General features: G+C 42.8%; 1 protein-coding gene across 5 annotated transcripts in view; it reads left to right on the top strand.

Annotated features, from left to right (window-relative positions):
- The window catches only part of ANKRD29 (ankyrin repeat domain 29), a 64,318-nt gene extending 50,236 nt beyond the window's left edge, over positions 1 to 14,082 (top strand). For 4 of the 5 annotated variants that reach the window (XM_021929993.2, XM_021929996.1, XM_021929995.2 and 1 more), the window contains 2 exons: positions 829 to 927; positions 11,719 to 14,082. In XM_021929993.2, coding sequence (XP_021785685.1) covers positions 829 to 927; positions 11,719 to 11,802 — 183 coding nt within the window. In that variant the 3' untranslated portion in view covers positions 11,803 to 14,082. The remainder of the gene's footprint in view (positions 1 to 828; positions 928 to 11,718) is intronic. The other variant, XM_021929997.2, reaches the window with a different exon arrangement.
- Positions 14,083 to 15,865: the final 1,783 nt, after the last annotated feature.

Raw genomic sequence — 15,865 nt, 5'->3', positions numbered from 1 at the left:
TCTCTGGGTATGATATTTTACTTTTTTTACAAAATCAGAGTGGTTTCTATTATGAGTAATTAATTAGGAAACTAAGTTTGCATTTAGGTACTATTTATAGACATATGTACCCTCTAGAACCATGTCTTATGGCTGCCCACTGTTACTAGTTTTGTTATAGTCTCCTCCCCTCCTCTCCCTGGTCCAGCTATATGCTGCATTTAGCTGGTTTCTTATTTTGATAAATATTTGCAATAAATGTTATAAAACATTAACAGCTCATCTGTGAGGCCCTTCTGTGCTCAAAAATGCTCCAACTCAAAGCTCTGGGGCATTGCCTCACCCCACATACTCTTCCTCTTAAGCCCTGTAGCTCCACAATCATAGTCCTGCCCACCTGAGTGCTCAGAGTATCTGCAGCTGGGCTGACAGGTCAGCCCATTGGCTAAACAGCTGTTCCTCTAGCCTTGCTGGAAGTGGCTCAGCAAAACTACAAAGACTGTATGTGTTGTCCTTGAAGAACAAAAATGTTGGGCACGATGTTGTTGTTTCTTCTGCAACAAGTTCCAAAGTGTATAAAACAGAGTGACCATGAAGTCATGTGCCCCCTCAGCCCGATTCCTTATTTCACTTGGAAGAGAACATTAGCAATATTTGTACTGACCATCAGTTGTGTATCCAAGGACACTATACTAGGGGCTGATGTGACTTTGAAAAGTACAAGGCAAGATAAGGAAGCTTGAGGGTATGAGGTTACAGTCTTATCACCCAGATGGTTTATGATGAAAGACATGCTGAATGCCAATGGCTGTGAGCTCACTCCTGACACACACTGTCATTTTCTCTTAGAACGGGACATCAGCGCTCCATGCAGCAGTGCTCAGCGGGAACATTAAAACAGTTGCGCTGCTCCTAGAAGCAGGGGCAGACCCATCCCTGAGAAACAAGGTACCCACTTAAGCAATCTTTTAACGCCATTGGACCCCTTGAAGTGTCCTCCTAGGCCAGGAAGGATAAACATCTCCCTGGCTCCAGTCACCATCTTCATTCTTTGCATAGTAAGGGCATTCAAGGTTGCTATTAGTAGGTGATTAGTGAGCAGTACAGTTGGACCCAGGAAATTCTACTATTAATAAAAACCCTGACTCATATCAATGGTTTTCTTTCTTTTTTTTTTTTTTTTTTAAACAAACCCTTGTGTTGAGGGCTGACTTTCAATAGATCGCAGCGAGGGAGCTCTCTGCTGTGTCCGAAACCCTGACCCAGAAGCAGGTCATCTCCAAATGGTTTAGCGCCAGGCTCCCCATGGACATGCGTTGTGTGATGGGTGAGGGGCTAGCAATGGTTTTCTTTATTTTTGAGACGGAGTCTTGCTCTGTCACCCAGACTGGAGTACAGTGGCGTGATCTCGCCTCACTGCAACCTCCGCCTCTCAGGTTCAAGCAATTCTCCTGCCTCAGCCTCCTGAGTAGCTGGGATTACAGGTGCATGCCACCACGCCTGGCTAATTTTTGTATTTTAGTAGAGATGGGGTTTCACCATGTTGGCCAGGCTGGTCTTGAACCCCTGACCTCAAGTGATCCACCCACCTCCACCTCCCAAAGTGCTGGATTACACACGAGGCACTGCGCCCGGCCAGTGGTTTTCAGTTAACAGTGGTGCACCCTCCTGGTGGAGGTGAGGAAGAAAGGTAGAGCGGTTACTATAGGAGTAAGTATTGTTCTATCATCCAAGATGTGCCCTAAAACTGCCAAAATTCTGGTATCACCATTTTGGTATCTGGTGTCACCATTCCCATAAGTTCAATGTTCATATCTTGAGAATTGCTTGTGCTATATTTGGTTGCTTTTGTATTGTTAACAGGAGTACATGCCACTGATACAAAACAAACCCACTTTTTTCTAGTCCTAAATTGTTCATTTACAATTAGGCCAAACTTTGAAGTGGGAGGGTACACAATAAGAATTTTTTTTAATGATTGTCATTTTGCTTCCTCCTCTTCAACATCTGCTTAAGCTGGCACATGTATAGATTGCAGCAGAGGAGAGTAGCCTAGGAAAGGTCTTGAGAGAATGCATGCGCCAGGCACAGAGGCTCACTCCTGTAAACCCAGCACTTTGGCAGGCTGAGGCAGGTGGATCGCTTGAGCCCAGGAGTTTGAGACCATCCTGGGCAATATGGCGAAACCCTATCTCCACAAAAAATACAAAAATTAGCCAGGTGTGATGGTGTGTGCCTGTAGTCCCAGCTATTGGAGAAGCTGAGGTGGGAGGATTACCTGAACCTAGCCAAGGAGGTCAAGGCTGCAGTGAGCCATGATCACACCACTGCACTCCACCCTGACTGACAGAGTGGAGAGAAAATGCACTAAACTACAAACTTTATTTATTTATTTATTTATTTATTTATTATTTAAATGTAAATTTTTTTCTTTTTGTAGAGATGTGTTTTTACTATGTTGCCCAGGCTGGTCTTGAACTCCTGGATTCAAGCAATCCTCCCACCTTGGCCTACCAAAGTGCTAGTATTATAGGCATGAACCACAACACCTGGCCTAAACTACAAACTGTTGTTTGTTTGTTTGTTTGTTGTTGTTGTTTTGTTTTGAGTCTCGCTCTGTTGCCAGGCTGGAATGCAGTGGCAACCTCCACCTCCAAGGTTCAAGCAATTCTCCTGCCTCAGCCTCTGAGTAGCTGGGACTACAGGTGCACACCATCACACCCAGCTAATTTTTTTGTATTTTTAGTAGAGACAGGGTTTTGCCACGTTGACCAGGATGGTCTCCATCTCTTGACCTTGCGATCCGCCTGCCTCGGCCTCCCAAAGTGCTGGCATTACAGGCGTGAGCCATAACTACAAACTTTTGAAGGAGGAAGTGGTATTGGTGTTTACGAATAGAGGAGGATATGAAAAGCAACCTTTACTTTATACTTTACAGTTAACATACCCTGAATTTTTCTAAGCATATATTACTGTGTCAAAATTTTTTTATAATAAAAACAAAAACATATAATGTTTCATGACATTTTGAAAAGAAACCTTAAAAAGTGCCAGTTAAACAACATGCCAAGGATCACTTTTTTCGTTTGACTCAGCATGTAGAAGTATTACTTCCCCATTCCCATTGAATTGCTTGTCTATAGCATTTCTGCTTATCTCTCCTTAGATACTTGGATTTGTTTTCCATTAGCCGGCCTGGCTGTGTGATAAGCCAGTTGAAATCACAATTGCCTTTCTTTAGATCTTATCTTTAGACCTTGTGCACAGACTTCCTAAAGAAACCAGTCTTTGTTGGTGAGCTATCCAGTACTGAATTAAGGCAAGGAGGAAACATTAGACCAGTTACATAGAAACTGAAAAATGCAATTCCTTGTGTGTCTCCTAGAATAATGGAATAACTACCAACAATAATGATTATGAGTAATTTCAAGTGGGCAAAATGCTGGACTTTGGACCCTCTTGAATCCAAGCAAGTGTAACCGCCCAGTGGGTTCACCTTGCCTCCTGCCTAGACAGAACTGATTTATCAAGACAGGGATCTTGCAATGGAGAAAGAGTAATTCACGCAGAGCCAGCTGTGCGGGAGACAGGAGTTTTATTATTACTCAAATCGGTATCTCCGAGCATTCAGGGATCAGAGTTTTTAAAGATAATTTGGCGGGTAGGGGCTTGGGAAGTAGGGAGTGCTGATTGGTCAGACTGGAGATGGAATCATAAGGGGTCAAAGTTAGGTTTTCTTAATGTTTTCTGTTTCTAGGTGCGATGGCAGAACTGATTGGGCCAGATTACTGGTCTGGGTGGTGTCAGCTGATCCATCAGGTGCAAGGTCTGCAAAATATCTCAAGCACTGACCTTAGGTCTCACCATAGTGACGTCACCCCTGGGAGCAAATCGGGGAGGTTCAGACTCTTGGAGCCAGAAGTTGCATGACCCCTAAATTGTAATTTTTTTTTTTTTTTGAGACGGAGTTTCTCTCTTGTTGCCCAAGCTGGAGTGCAATGGCGCGATCTCAGCTCACTGCAACCTCCGCCTCCCGGGTTCAAGGGACTCTCCTGCCTCAGCCTTCCAAGTAGCTGGGATTACAGGTGCACACCACTACGCCAGACTAATTTTTTGTATTTTTAGTAGAAATGGGGTTTCACCAACTTTCACTTTGGGAAACGTTTCCCAAAAGTGATTACAGGCATGAGCCACTGCACCTGGCCCTAAATTGTAATTTCTAATCTTGTAGCTAGTTTGTTAGTCCTACGAAGGCAGACTGGTCCCCAGGCACGAAGGGGGTCTTTTCGGGAAAGGGCTGTTATCAATTTTGTTTCAGAGTCAAACCACAAGCTGAATTCCTTCCCAAAGTGAGTCTGACCTATGCCTGAGAATGAACAAGCACAGCTTAAAGGTTAGAAGCAAGATGGAGTTGGTTAGGTCTGATTTCACTGTCATAATTTCCTCAGTTATAATTCTGCAAAGGCAGTTTCACAGGGAGGAAATATTAGTACCTGTGTATAGAAACTGAAAAATGCAATTCCTTGTGCATCTCCTAGAAGAATGGAATAATCACCAGCAATAATGGTTATAAGTATTTTCCAGTGGACAAAATGCTAGACTTTGGACCCTCCCTTAAAAATGACTTGAAAACATGTGGGGGCACTCCTGTTGGAGCCTCACACTGCAGAAGCCCTTAGATACCTGGGAGGAGCTCCAAGGGAAGCCCCCAGCTTCCTACCAGCCACTCCATAGAAGCCAGTCTTGTTAATAGCAGCTCCACAGGCAAGGGTGTTGGGATTCCTGCAGAAGGAGCATTCTTGGCTCTCATTCATTCATTCAACAAACACTAGATACCATGCACTGTGCTATGTGCTGGAAATGCAATAGTGAAAAAGATTCACAGTTGCTGCTTTCATGAAGCTCAGAGTTTAGTGGGGAATAAAGACAACTAAACAAAGCAATTGCAATACGGAGTGACAAGAGCTGTAAGCAGGGAAGGAAAGAATGGTTTGGAGGCTTCCGGGAGAAAGTGGCTTCTCAGCTAGTACAGAGCACTCTTCTGCTCCAGGCGTTCCAAGACTTCTGCTCTGGGCCTTCGAGACAGATGCCTGAGGAGAAGGCCAACCGGTCGCCCCAATAGGTGCTCCTCATGTTATAGCCATTCCTCACGCTATAGCCATTCCTCACACTATAACCATACCCCTGGGTGCAGGAGTCTTATGTTCCCAACCCCTTGACTGAGCACATCTTCCTCCAGGACCAGTGGGGAGATTTAGTGGTTTGATACTATAGTATCATGAATATGGGCCTATGGTCCTGCTCCATAATAAACGAGATAGCCTTTAGGGGCTAGCCTGCGGCACTCGCCATCACATCAATCTGTACAGTCTCAGCAACCTGAGAATCTAGTGGGGACTAACTGGGAGAGAAGAGGAATTAAACCAGGATTTTAGAACGACATGGGAGACAGAATGGTGATGTGAATGACCAAAACTTGACAACACGATTTGAAAGTATAAAGCTTTTTTTAATGGCAGAGGATATGGACATTCATGGAGATAGTCACACAAGGCAGCACGCTGGCAGGCTGGTAGACAGAGGTAGAGCTTCTTAAGTTCCCTTCTCCTTGACTGTAGAGGTTCCTCTAACTACCCACCAGTCTGCTCACCATGGACCACCCACTGATGTAGACAGCTCAATTATTCCTGAGTGTTTACTCTAAGACTGGATGAAGCTTAGGTCTGTTTACCAGGAGCATTTCTCTGCAGGCCCAGGTGTTAGGCCTGTACAATGTCTGTTCCTGCAGGAACTAAGCTAACAGAACTTGACCCCATAGAGAAGCCTCTGGTGTGTAGTAGCATAGCATAATAATTTCCTCTGTGATTGAATCCATCACTGGCGTCAAGAGTCCCATGTGTTGGGAAGGGGTGCAGCCACAGGACAGTTGCACAGCAGACTATTTGTGGCAAACCTACATTTCCTAACAAGTGAGGTCCCAGCCAGCAGATAGGGGTCAGGGAGCAGGATCCAGCTAGAAGATGGGGACTGCAGAAGCTTCACCTAGGATCAAGTTTCCAGATAAAGCAACTGGGGTTCCAGGGTTGGCTACAGGAGAAAAAAAATATGGTGAGACAGGTAACATCTATAACCTAGCCTCCCTCCCTCATTCTGCATGCCACTTTCCCTTTAATGGCCTCCCCTGAAATTCCCAGAACATCCTTCTTACTTTTTGGAGACAGAGTCTCACTCTGTCACCCAGGCTGGAGTGCAGTGGTGCCATCAAAGCTAACTGTAACCTCGAACTCCTGTGCTTAAGTGATACTCCTGCCTCAGCCTCGCAAGTAACTGAACTATAGGCGTGAGCCACTATGCCCAGCCACGAGAACATCCTTCTGATTCCTCTATACAAACAGTTCTCAAAGTGGGATCCTTGGACTCCTGAAGATCTTCATGACCCATACAGGAGGTCTAAGGAGTCAAAACAAGGTTGAGTGTAGTGGCTCATGCCTGTAATCCCAGCACTTTGGGAGGCAGAGGTGCGAGGATCACTTGAGCCTGAAAGTTCAAGACCAACCTGGGCAATATAGCAAGACCCCATCTCTATTAAAGAAAAATCTATTTACAATTTTAAAAAAGAATTCAAAACCATATTCTTGATAATAAAAAGATGTTAGTTTAGGTGGTTTGTGCCTGTAATCCCAGCAATTTGGGAGGTTGAGGCAGCAGGATCGCTTGAAGCCAAAAGTTCAAGACCACCATGGGCAATATAGCAAGACCTCATCTCTTTAAGAAATTAAAAAAACAAAAAACATAGCTGGGCATGGTGGTGTGTGCCTGTAGTCCTAACTACTAGGGTGGCAGAGGTGGAAAGATCGCTTGAGTCCAGCCAGGAGTTCAAGGCTGCAGTGAGCTACATGATTGTGCCACTGCAGTCCAGCCTTAGAGAGAGAAAACCTCTCTCCTAGAAAAACAAACAAGATGTTACCTGCCTTTTTCACTGTGCTGACATTTGCTCTAATGCTACAGAAGCAAAAGCAATGGTGGGTGAAGCTGTTGGGGCCTTAGTACACATCAAAGAAGGAACACTAGACTGTACTGGCAAAATATTTTACAAGCCTTTATAAATTATTTTATAAATTTTGTAAATTATCTTACAAAAATACCAGTTGTACTTAAGAATGTCTCTGATAAAGCAGTTAAAAAAAAAAAGTCAATTTTATTAAATTTTTACTCTTTCTATACATCTTTTTAAAATTCTGTGTGATTGGCTGGGTGTAGTGGCTCACACCTGTAATCTCAGCACTTTGGGAGGCCAAGGCAGGCAGACCACGTGAGGTCAGCAGTTCGAGACCAGCCTGGCCAACATGGTGAAACCCTGTCTCTACTAAAAATACAAAAATTAGCCGGGCGTGGTCGTGCATGCCTGTAATCCCAGCTACTCAGGAGGATGAGGCAGGAGAATTGCTTGATCCCGGGAGGTAGAGGTTGCAGTGAGCCGAGATCACACTGCTGCACTCCAGCCTAAGCAACGAAGCGAGACTCTGTCTCAAAAAATAATAACGACAATAATAATAATAATAAAATTCTGTGTGATGGTGGGGCAAAGTGGCCAGCACCTATAATCTCAGCACTTCAGGAGACCTAGGTGGGAAGATTGCTTGAGACCAGGAGTTCAAGACCAGCCTGGGTAACATAGCAAGACCCCATCTCTACTGAAAAAAAAAAAAAAAAGCCAGGGATAGTGGCACACATCTATAGTCCCAGCTTGAGCCGAAGGAGTTTGAGGCTGTTGTGAGCTATGATTGCACCGGTGCATGCCAGGCTGGGTGACACAGTGAGACCATCTGTTGAAAAAAATAAATAAAATTCTGAGCTGGGCATGGTGGCTCGCACCTGTAATCCCAGCACTTTGGGAGGTTAAGAAAAGTGGATCACCTGAGGTCAGGAGTTCAGAACCAGAGTGGCCAACATGGCGAAACCCCATCTCTACTAAAAATATAAAAATTAGCCAGGAGCAGTGGTGGTCACCTGTAATCCCAGCTACTCAGGAGGCTGAGGCAGGAGAATCACTTGAACTTGGGAGATGGAGGCTGCAGTGAGCAGAGATTGTGCCATTGCACTCCAGCCTGGGCGACAGAATAAGGCTCCAAAATAAATAAATAAATACAATAAAATTCTGTGTGGCGAAATGGAGAGCATGCCTACAGTGCTTCTGCTGTCTACTAAAGTATGATGATTATCTCAAGAAAAGGCACCTGGCCAGGAACGGTGGTTCACGCCTGTAATCCCAACACTTTGGGAGGCTAAGGCGGGTGGATCATGAGGTCAAGAGATCGAGACCATCCTGGCCAACATGGTGAAACCCCATCTCTACTAAAAATACAAAAATTAGCCAGGCCTGGTGGCATGCGCCTGTAGTCCCAGCTACTCGGGAGGCCGAGGCAAGAGAATTGCTTGAACCCAGGAGGGAGAGGTTGCAGTGAGCCGAGACTGTGCCACTGCACTCCAACATGGCAACAGAATGAGACTCCATCTCAAAAAGAAAAAAAAAAAAGCGAACCTGTTGGGCAGTGAGCAGGCAAACCTGCCCCCAAAAATCTGAGGAAGCTGAGAGGCCAAGAAAGCAGCTGACATCCAGATGATCACAGCAGATAAGAAGAAAAAAATAAAAAGAGGCTAACATGTCCAGTTTCTCAGAAAGTAACAGGGACAGGAGTCACAGTCTTGGGACATCAGCCCCCAAGACCCAGGGCCTAAGGGAAGGAATATACAGGACAAGTGAAGTCAGCCTCTCAGGGAAAGGCAAGAACACTATGTGACTGCCTAAGGGCAGGACTTATGGGGAAGGTCGATGGGCAGGATTTTCAGTAGGAACCACAACAAAAAAGTAGATAAAATAGAAATCTTAGAGGCATTCCCCAAACTAGGGTTAATCACATGGCAGGCTGAGTGTGGTGGCTCATGCCTGTAATCCCAGCACTTTGGGAGGCCGAGGTAGGCGCATCACTTGAGATCAGGAGTTCGAGACCAACCTGGTCAACATGATGAAACCTCATCTCTACTAAAATACAAAAATTAGCTGGGCACGGTGGTGCACGCCTATAATCCCAGCTACTGGGGAGGCTGAGGCAGGAGAATTGCTTGAACCCGGGAGGTAGAAGTTGCAGGGAGCTGAGATGGCACCACTGCACTCCAGCCTAGGCAACAGAGTGAGACTCTGTCTAAAAAAAGAAAAAAGAAGAAGTAAACATGGTAGATTAGCATCCAAGATGGAGCTGCATTGGCCCCTGTGCAGTTGTTTGAATTGCAAAGTGAACCTGCCACGTTTTTCATAGAACACTATTTTTACTTGAAAGAACAAGGTATCTACCACTATGATTTTAACAGCTTCCCAAAACTTAAAGGCTTTTCTGATGGATCAGTTTTGTTTGTTTGTTTGTGAGATGGAGTCTCACTCACTATCACTCAGGCTGGAGTGCAGTGGCGCCATCTCAGCTCACTGCAACCTCCGCCTCCCAGGTTCAAGGAATTCTCCTGCCTCAGCCTCCTGAGTAGCTGGAATTACAGGCATGCGCCACCACGCCCAGCTAATTCTTGTATTTTAAGTAGAGACAGGTTTTCGCCATATTAGCCAGACTGGTCTTAAACTCATGACCTCAGGTGATCCACTTGCCTCTGCCTACCAAAGTGCTGGGATTATAGACGTGAGCCACCACACCCAGCCAGAATGTGAGTTTTTGATATTGCACAATGAAATGTGCCAACATTCTACAAACTCAGTGAACTGATATTTTCCAAATAAGCAGTGCATGTTACAAAGCATGCATAGGTAAAAGATCCAACTATAAATAGATAAACCTGTGGGCTTTAAAGTTCACTGATATGGTTTCACATCTCACACTGCATTTAACCTTTAAGAAACTGCCAGTTGTTGAATATTGATGTGGCATCAGAGAATAGTATCTACAACAATCTGAAAAGACTGTTAAAATACTCCTTCCTTTTCCAACTACCTGTGTGAAGCTTAATTTTCTTTATATCCTTCTACCAAAACAACATATCACAACAGGATACAGATGCAGATATGAGAATCCAATTGTATTCTGTTAAGCTACACATGAAAGAAATATGTAAAGCTGTTAAGCAGTGCTACTCTTCTCAGAATTTTTACTTGTTTTTGAAAATTTAATTTTTCATAAATATATTAACTTGGATTTATTTTTAGTGAATTAATAAATATATTTTTTAATTTTTCTCAGTTTTTTTTTTCTTTTTGAAAATATTTTCTTTTTAAATAATACAGATGAGGTTTCACTATGTTGCCCCAGCTGGTCTCCAATTCCTGAGCTCAAGTGGTCCTCTCACCTTGGCCTCCCAAAGTGCTAGCATTACAGGTGTAAGCCACTGCACATAGCCCTCAGGTTTCATTTTTAATAAGTTAAAAACAAAATTTGTTAGACTCTTCAATAATTTTTTAGAGTATAAAGGGTCCTGAAACCGACAGGTTTGAGAACCACGTCCACATCACACCTCTTGTCAATGGTAGGGACTGGTTCACTAGATGCCTAATGGATGTATCTCAGCAGCAATGTGAAAAGAAAGGACTTCGAGTGATACTGGGTCAGGTGGAAGGTGTTAGCCACCAATGCTGTTCTTTCCCAGGTGTCTCTTATGTTCTGGAGGTTTCCTCACTCGGCCTTCTCATCAAAACATACCTGGCCCAGTGCAGTGGCTCACACCTGTAATCCCAGCACTTTGGGAGGCCAAGGCAGGCAGATCACTTGAGGTCAGGAGTTCAAGACCAGCCTGGTGAAATGGTGAAACCCCATCTCTACTAAAAATACAAAAACATTAGCCGGGCATGGTGGCGCATGCCTGTAGTCCCAGCTACTCAGAAGGCTGAGGCAGGAGAATTGCACAAACCCAGGAGGCAGAGGTTACAGTGAGGCGAGATCACACAGCTGCACTCCAGCCTGGGTGACAAAGCAAGACTCCATCTCAAAAAACAAAAAAAGATACCTGTGCTGAGTCCTGACTCAGTCCCAAGTACTTGGTGGACAGACTACCTCATGTCATACATTAATAAATATAAGGTAGGCTGGGCACGGCGGCTGATGCCTGTAATCCAAACGCTTTGGGAAGCTGAGGCAGGAGCATCACTTGAACCGAGGAGTTCAAGACCAGCTGGGGCAACATGGCAAACCTCATCTCTGGAAATTAGCCGAGCGTGGTGGTGCACATCTGTGGTCCCAGCTACTTGGGAGGCTGAGGAGGGAGGATCATTTGAGCTGGGGAGGTCAAGGCTGCAGTGAGCCATGATTGCACCACTGCACTCCAGTCTGGGTGACAGAGCAAGACCCTGTCTCAAAAAAATAATAATAATAAAATAATAAATTAAAATACATATAAGGTATAAAATTTAATTTGACTGGTACTTACTGAGCACATTCTAGACATGCTGGCATTGTGGTGGAGATAAGGATACAATGATTAATTAGATCTGGACCCTTCCCCCTAAGAGATTACAGTCTAGTAAGGGATCTGGCTGGAAAATGTCTCTAAAAATGAGATAAGGAAATAAAAGTAATATTTATACATTTAAAGAAGATTTTTAAATACCTTTACATAAAAGCGTGAGTCCAGTGTGGATTTTTTTCATTAGTGAAGGAGAAAGAGTGGGTCAAATGCCCCTCCTTGGAGTCCCTAAAACCACACCAGCTGTGGGGATGCACTAATGCCCATCTTCTCTTCTTTCAGGCCAATGAACTTCCGGCAGAACTAACCAAAAATGAACGCATATTGCGTCTCCTGAGAAGTAAAGAAGGTCCTAGGAAGAGCTAACTTAGCTCCATATCTGACAGAAAGATAGAAAGTTTAACCACATTGTCCAAAAAGAAATTGCATTTCAAGCAGTGTTGGAAATTCTTTTATGCAAAAAAAATGCCCGGAATGCCCACCCTGTGGGTCCCTGACAAAGAAGAGCTATGCTCTGTGCGCCAAGTCAAGAACCAAACAGCTCAGGGCCCCCCTGCCCCCTCACCATGGGCTTCTCGCAGTGTCCTGTAACTCAGCTCTGGGGCTGCCTGGCATGTTCGCAGATTCCACAGAAACTCATTTTCAACGATGCTAACTTGGTCCTCTCAGTTAAACTCTAAGGTGGACAGGGTTCTCAGTACTAAGCAAGGAGACAGAATGCTTTGTTCCTTTAAAAGACTGAAAAGCTGACCTTCAATGGATTGATGCACTTTTGCTTTTGTGTTAAATGTAGGTGTGCTAAAATATATAGATCTATCATATTTTACCTACATATATATGTCATTCCAGTATAAAATGTTCTCCTCTACCCAAGAACCATAGCCATGATTGTTATAAATCAATGAGGTGTCAACATATATTAAAAAACCACTTCTGACATTCCATTGTGTGCTATTCAAAGATGGACTATTGAACTATAGAAAAGACAGACTGTGCATTTGTTCGTTGATCCTCATCTTATTCCTGACATGTAAAAATCAATTTTACATAGAGTCAACATTGTAGGTAGGTTACGATACCGGTGGCAAATTTGGAAATTCAGAAAATTATAAACCACGAGAAATATATAGGCTTGTCTCTTTGGTCTTTTATTTTGGCTCTGTTGTTGGGAATCTATTTCCTATGCCGTAAGTACACCTAACATGCTGTGGAATCTTCAGTTTCCAACACCATGTTGCTTCATAGAATGACTTTGAGGTCCTTGGATAAAATGTGATATATGCAAGTACAATATGTTGCTATTACTGTTGCAGGAGTATAAATAATAAAAGACCGTTGTTAGTACTTAGTAAGTCTTCATCTATGCATGTTTTTGAGTTGACTGATTGCAAGAATGAAATCTGAGTTTTATTGAATTATTCCTTTGAAGAGGATCAAAACTTATATTCAATGCACTTTATAATTAATGGTGTCTAAATGCCTCAGTCAGTGCCTAACTGCACATACAAAAATAAAACCTTTCTGTAATTTACCAAAATAAACGCAATGGTATTTCTGCTATTTAAACACATCTTTAGTTTATTTCTTCATGTTCTGCTCTGGTTTTCAGTCAGTGTCTGTGTAAAGACATGTTTAGAGGAAAATGTTGTAATCCCAAAAGAATTTTTGTTTAACCAACTTTCAGTGTTACTAAAAGGATTATCTTTAATTCAGTAAATAATAGAATATAATCTTCAAAATTAGAAGGTGTTCTCTTAAAATTTGTTACAATTAATGCAACAACAATCAGCATATTTTGATAAATGTCTCCAGCAAATGAGCAACTCACAGGCTGCAGAGGTGCCTACAGCCTGACCAGCTATACAAAAAGCCTGCAGCCTGATTCTAGGATAAAATATTAGAAAGCTCTCTGTTGCTAAAACACCCAGATATAAACATTTTGATGGCTGAAAAGCAGTGCTAATTTCCTCACTGACATTCTTTCATTCAGCAAATTTGTACAAATATACATTTTCTCCTGTGGGAATTTCAAAAAGCTATATTCATTTTGAAGAGGAAAATAAGATGGCCTTAAATGCTTTATATTTTCCCCTTAGTTAGCCCTTATGGCAAAAAATAGTTGCTAATCACTGATACAAAGCAAAACATTATGGGTACTGGTAACAGAGTTCCAAAAGACAAAATGGGATGAATCACAAACTTACTGCTTCTCACTATAACATGTCATTGGCCTATTACGTCAATAGTTTTAAGTGGGTAATGTTCTTGAACAATATTAGAGCCATAAAACTGAACCCAGTAGCTTTAACAATATGGAGGCCTTCTTACTGTAGGTAAGAGGTGTCTAGCTTAAAAGGATCACATTTGATCTAGATGAGATTACCCATAGCAGGGAAGATGATTAATCACCTGCCAAAGACTGTACAGAAAGGTCTTTTAGTTTAAAATTTTTCACACATGTAAATGATTATTCTATGTTAATCTAATTGATAATTCAGTTAGCTCTGCATCCTAAGACTTAAAACTAGCAACTCCTATGCAAATCGTCTGCTTAACTGAACTACAAACGTTTTTCATTAATTCATTTCTTTGATGACATATTCCATGTTATATAATAATTCAAAATAAAGTTAGTATACTACCCCATTTGCCTTTGCTGCTTTTTTCTTTTTGTTTTTAATCACAAGGTATTGCTATGTGATTTTTAGTAGCATGGAATTTTAGGGTGAATAATTCAACTCTGCAAATACATTGATATTTGGGACCCTAAATAGATATTTAAACTTTATTTTAGTAATGGACCTATGATTTCATTATTTCTGCTGTAGAGAATGTAATGATTCCAAAAAGTTTTCATTCAGAAAAGAATTTTTGGGACAGTTATTGAAGACGCTGAAAATAGAAAATTTTCTGATTTGTATTATTTATGGTGCTCCTGGCTCTTCAGTCCTTTGCAATAACTTTCTCTTGTGAAGTAGCTGGTGGTTTTGCAGAATTACTGGTGTAGGAGACCATAATTTGCAGCAGTAACATCAGGAATATGGAAATTTACAGGGACATCCTGGCTTCCATCTGCTCCATCCACCCTCTACCACCACAAGAAAGCTACATCTCTTCATAAATCCCACAGTGAGACACCTACACAGAGGAAAAGAGTGCCCCCAAATCCTAGGCTACTTAGAACCAGACAGAGATGCCTGTGTTTTGGTGGTGGGCTACAGATTATAGGGGTGAGAAGCTGAGTTCCTGTTTCCTAACAAAGTGCTTTTGGTGCTAGAACTGGATGTTTTAGAGGTAGTGACCAGGTGAGCAGTCCCGGTGGCTCACGCCTATAAACCCAGCACTTTGGGAGGCCAAGGTGGGGTGGATCACTTGAGTTCAGGAGATCAAGACCAGCCTAGGCAACATAGTGAGACTCCATCTCTCTAAAGATAAAAAAAGCCAGACATGGTGGTGGTTCACACCTGCAGTCCCAGCTACTTGGGAGACTGAGGTGGGAGGATGGTTTAAGACCAGGAGGTCAAGGCTGCAATGGCACCACTACACTCCAGCCTGGGTGACAGAGTGAGACCCTGTCTCAAAATAAATAAATAAATAAAAATAAAAGCAACAACTAACATTTGTTAAGGGATTGTTATGTGCTAAGCACTTTAGATAGAGAATCTTGTAAAGTGTTACGCATTTTTTTCATTTACACCTCACAGCAACCCTATGAAATAAACACTATTACCATCCCCATCTTACAGTTGAGGGAACTGGCTTTGAAAGACAGTTTACCTTGTAGTGGTGTCTTGGTGCTGTCCTCCAATCTTGGGCATTTTACTTTTGCTTTTTGGGGGAAGGTGGAGGAGGCAGTGGTGCCCAGATGGAGTCACAATTATAGCATCAGAGCAGTGAAGGTGGAGAATATGGGACATGTTTTTGAAAATACTTGCAGGTAGAATTAATGATAACTGGTGACAATTAAATATAGAGGATGAAGAAAAGAAAAGAGAGCAGCTAAGAATTATGCTAAAGTGCGTTAGGTGTTCCCAAGATCATCCCCAGGTTTACTGACTTGCTAGGAAGACATAGGACTCATATATCTAGTTTACTCATATATATACTCATATACGTGGTTACACATACATGTATACCCATATATATGGTTAAGATTACAGCAAAAAGACGCATAGCAAAATCAGCAAAGAGAGAAGGAAAATAGAGCGAAGATAGAAGACAGCAGGTGCAAGCTTCTGAGAAACCTCTCCCGCAGGATGAGCTTAATTCCTCCAGCAACCACGTTGTGGCAGCAAGTATTGTCTACCAAGGAAACTCATTGAAGACTTAGGGCTCAGGGTTTCAACTGGGAGCTGGTCACATAGGTCCCTTCTGCCTAGCATTTACCAAAAATCAAGACCTCCAGAAGGAAAACAGGCATTCAGTATAA

The sequence above is a fragment of the Papio anubis genome, chromosome 19 (assembly GCF_008728515.1).
Source record: "Papio anubis isolate 15944 chromosome 19, Panubis1.0, whole genome shotgun sequence".
Lineage (NCBI taxonomy): Eukaryota > Metazoa > Chordata > Mammalia > Primates > Cercopithecidae > Papio > Papio anubis.
This window is presented reverse-complemented; position numbering and strand designations above follow the sequence as displayed.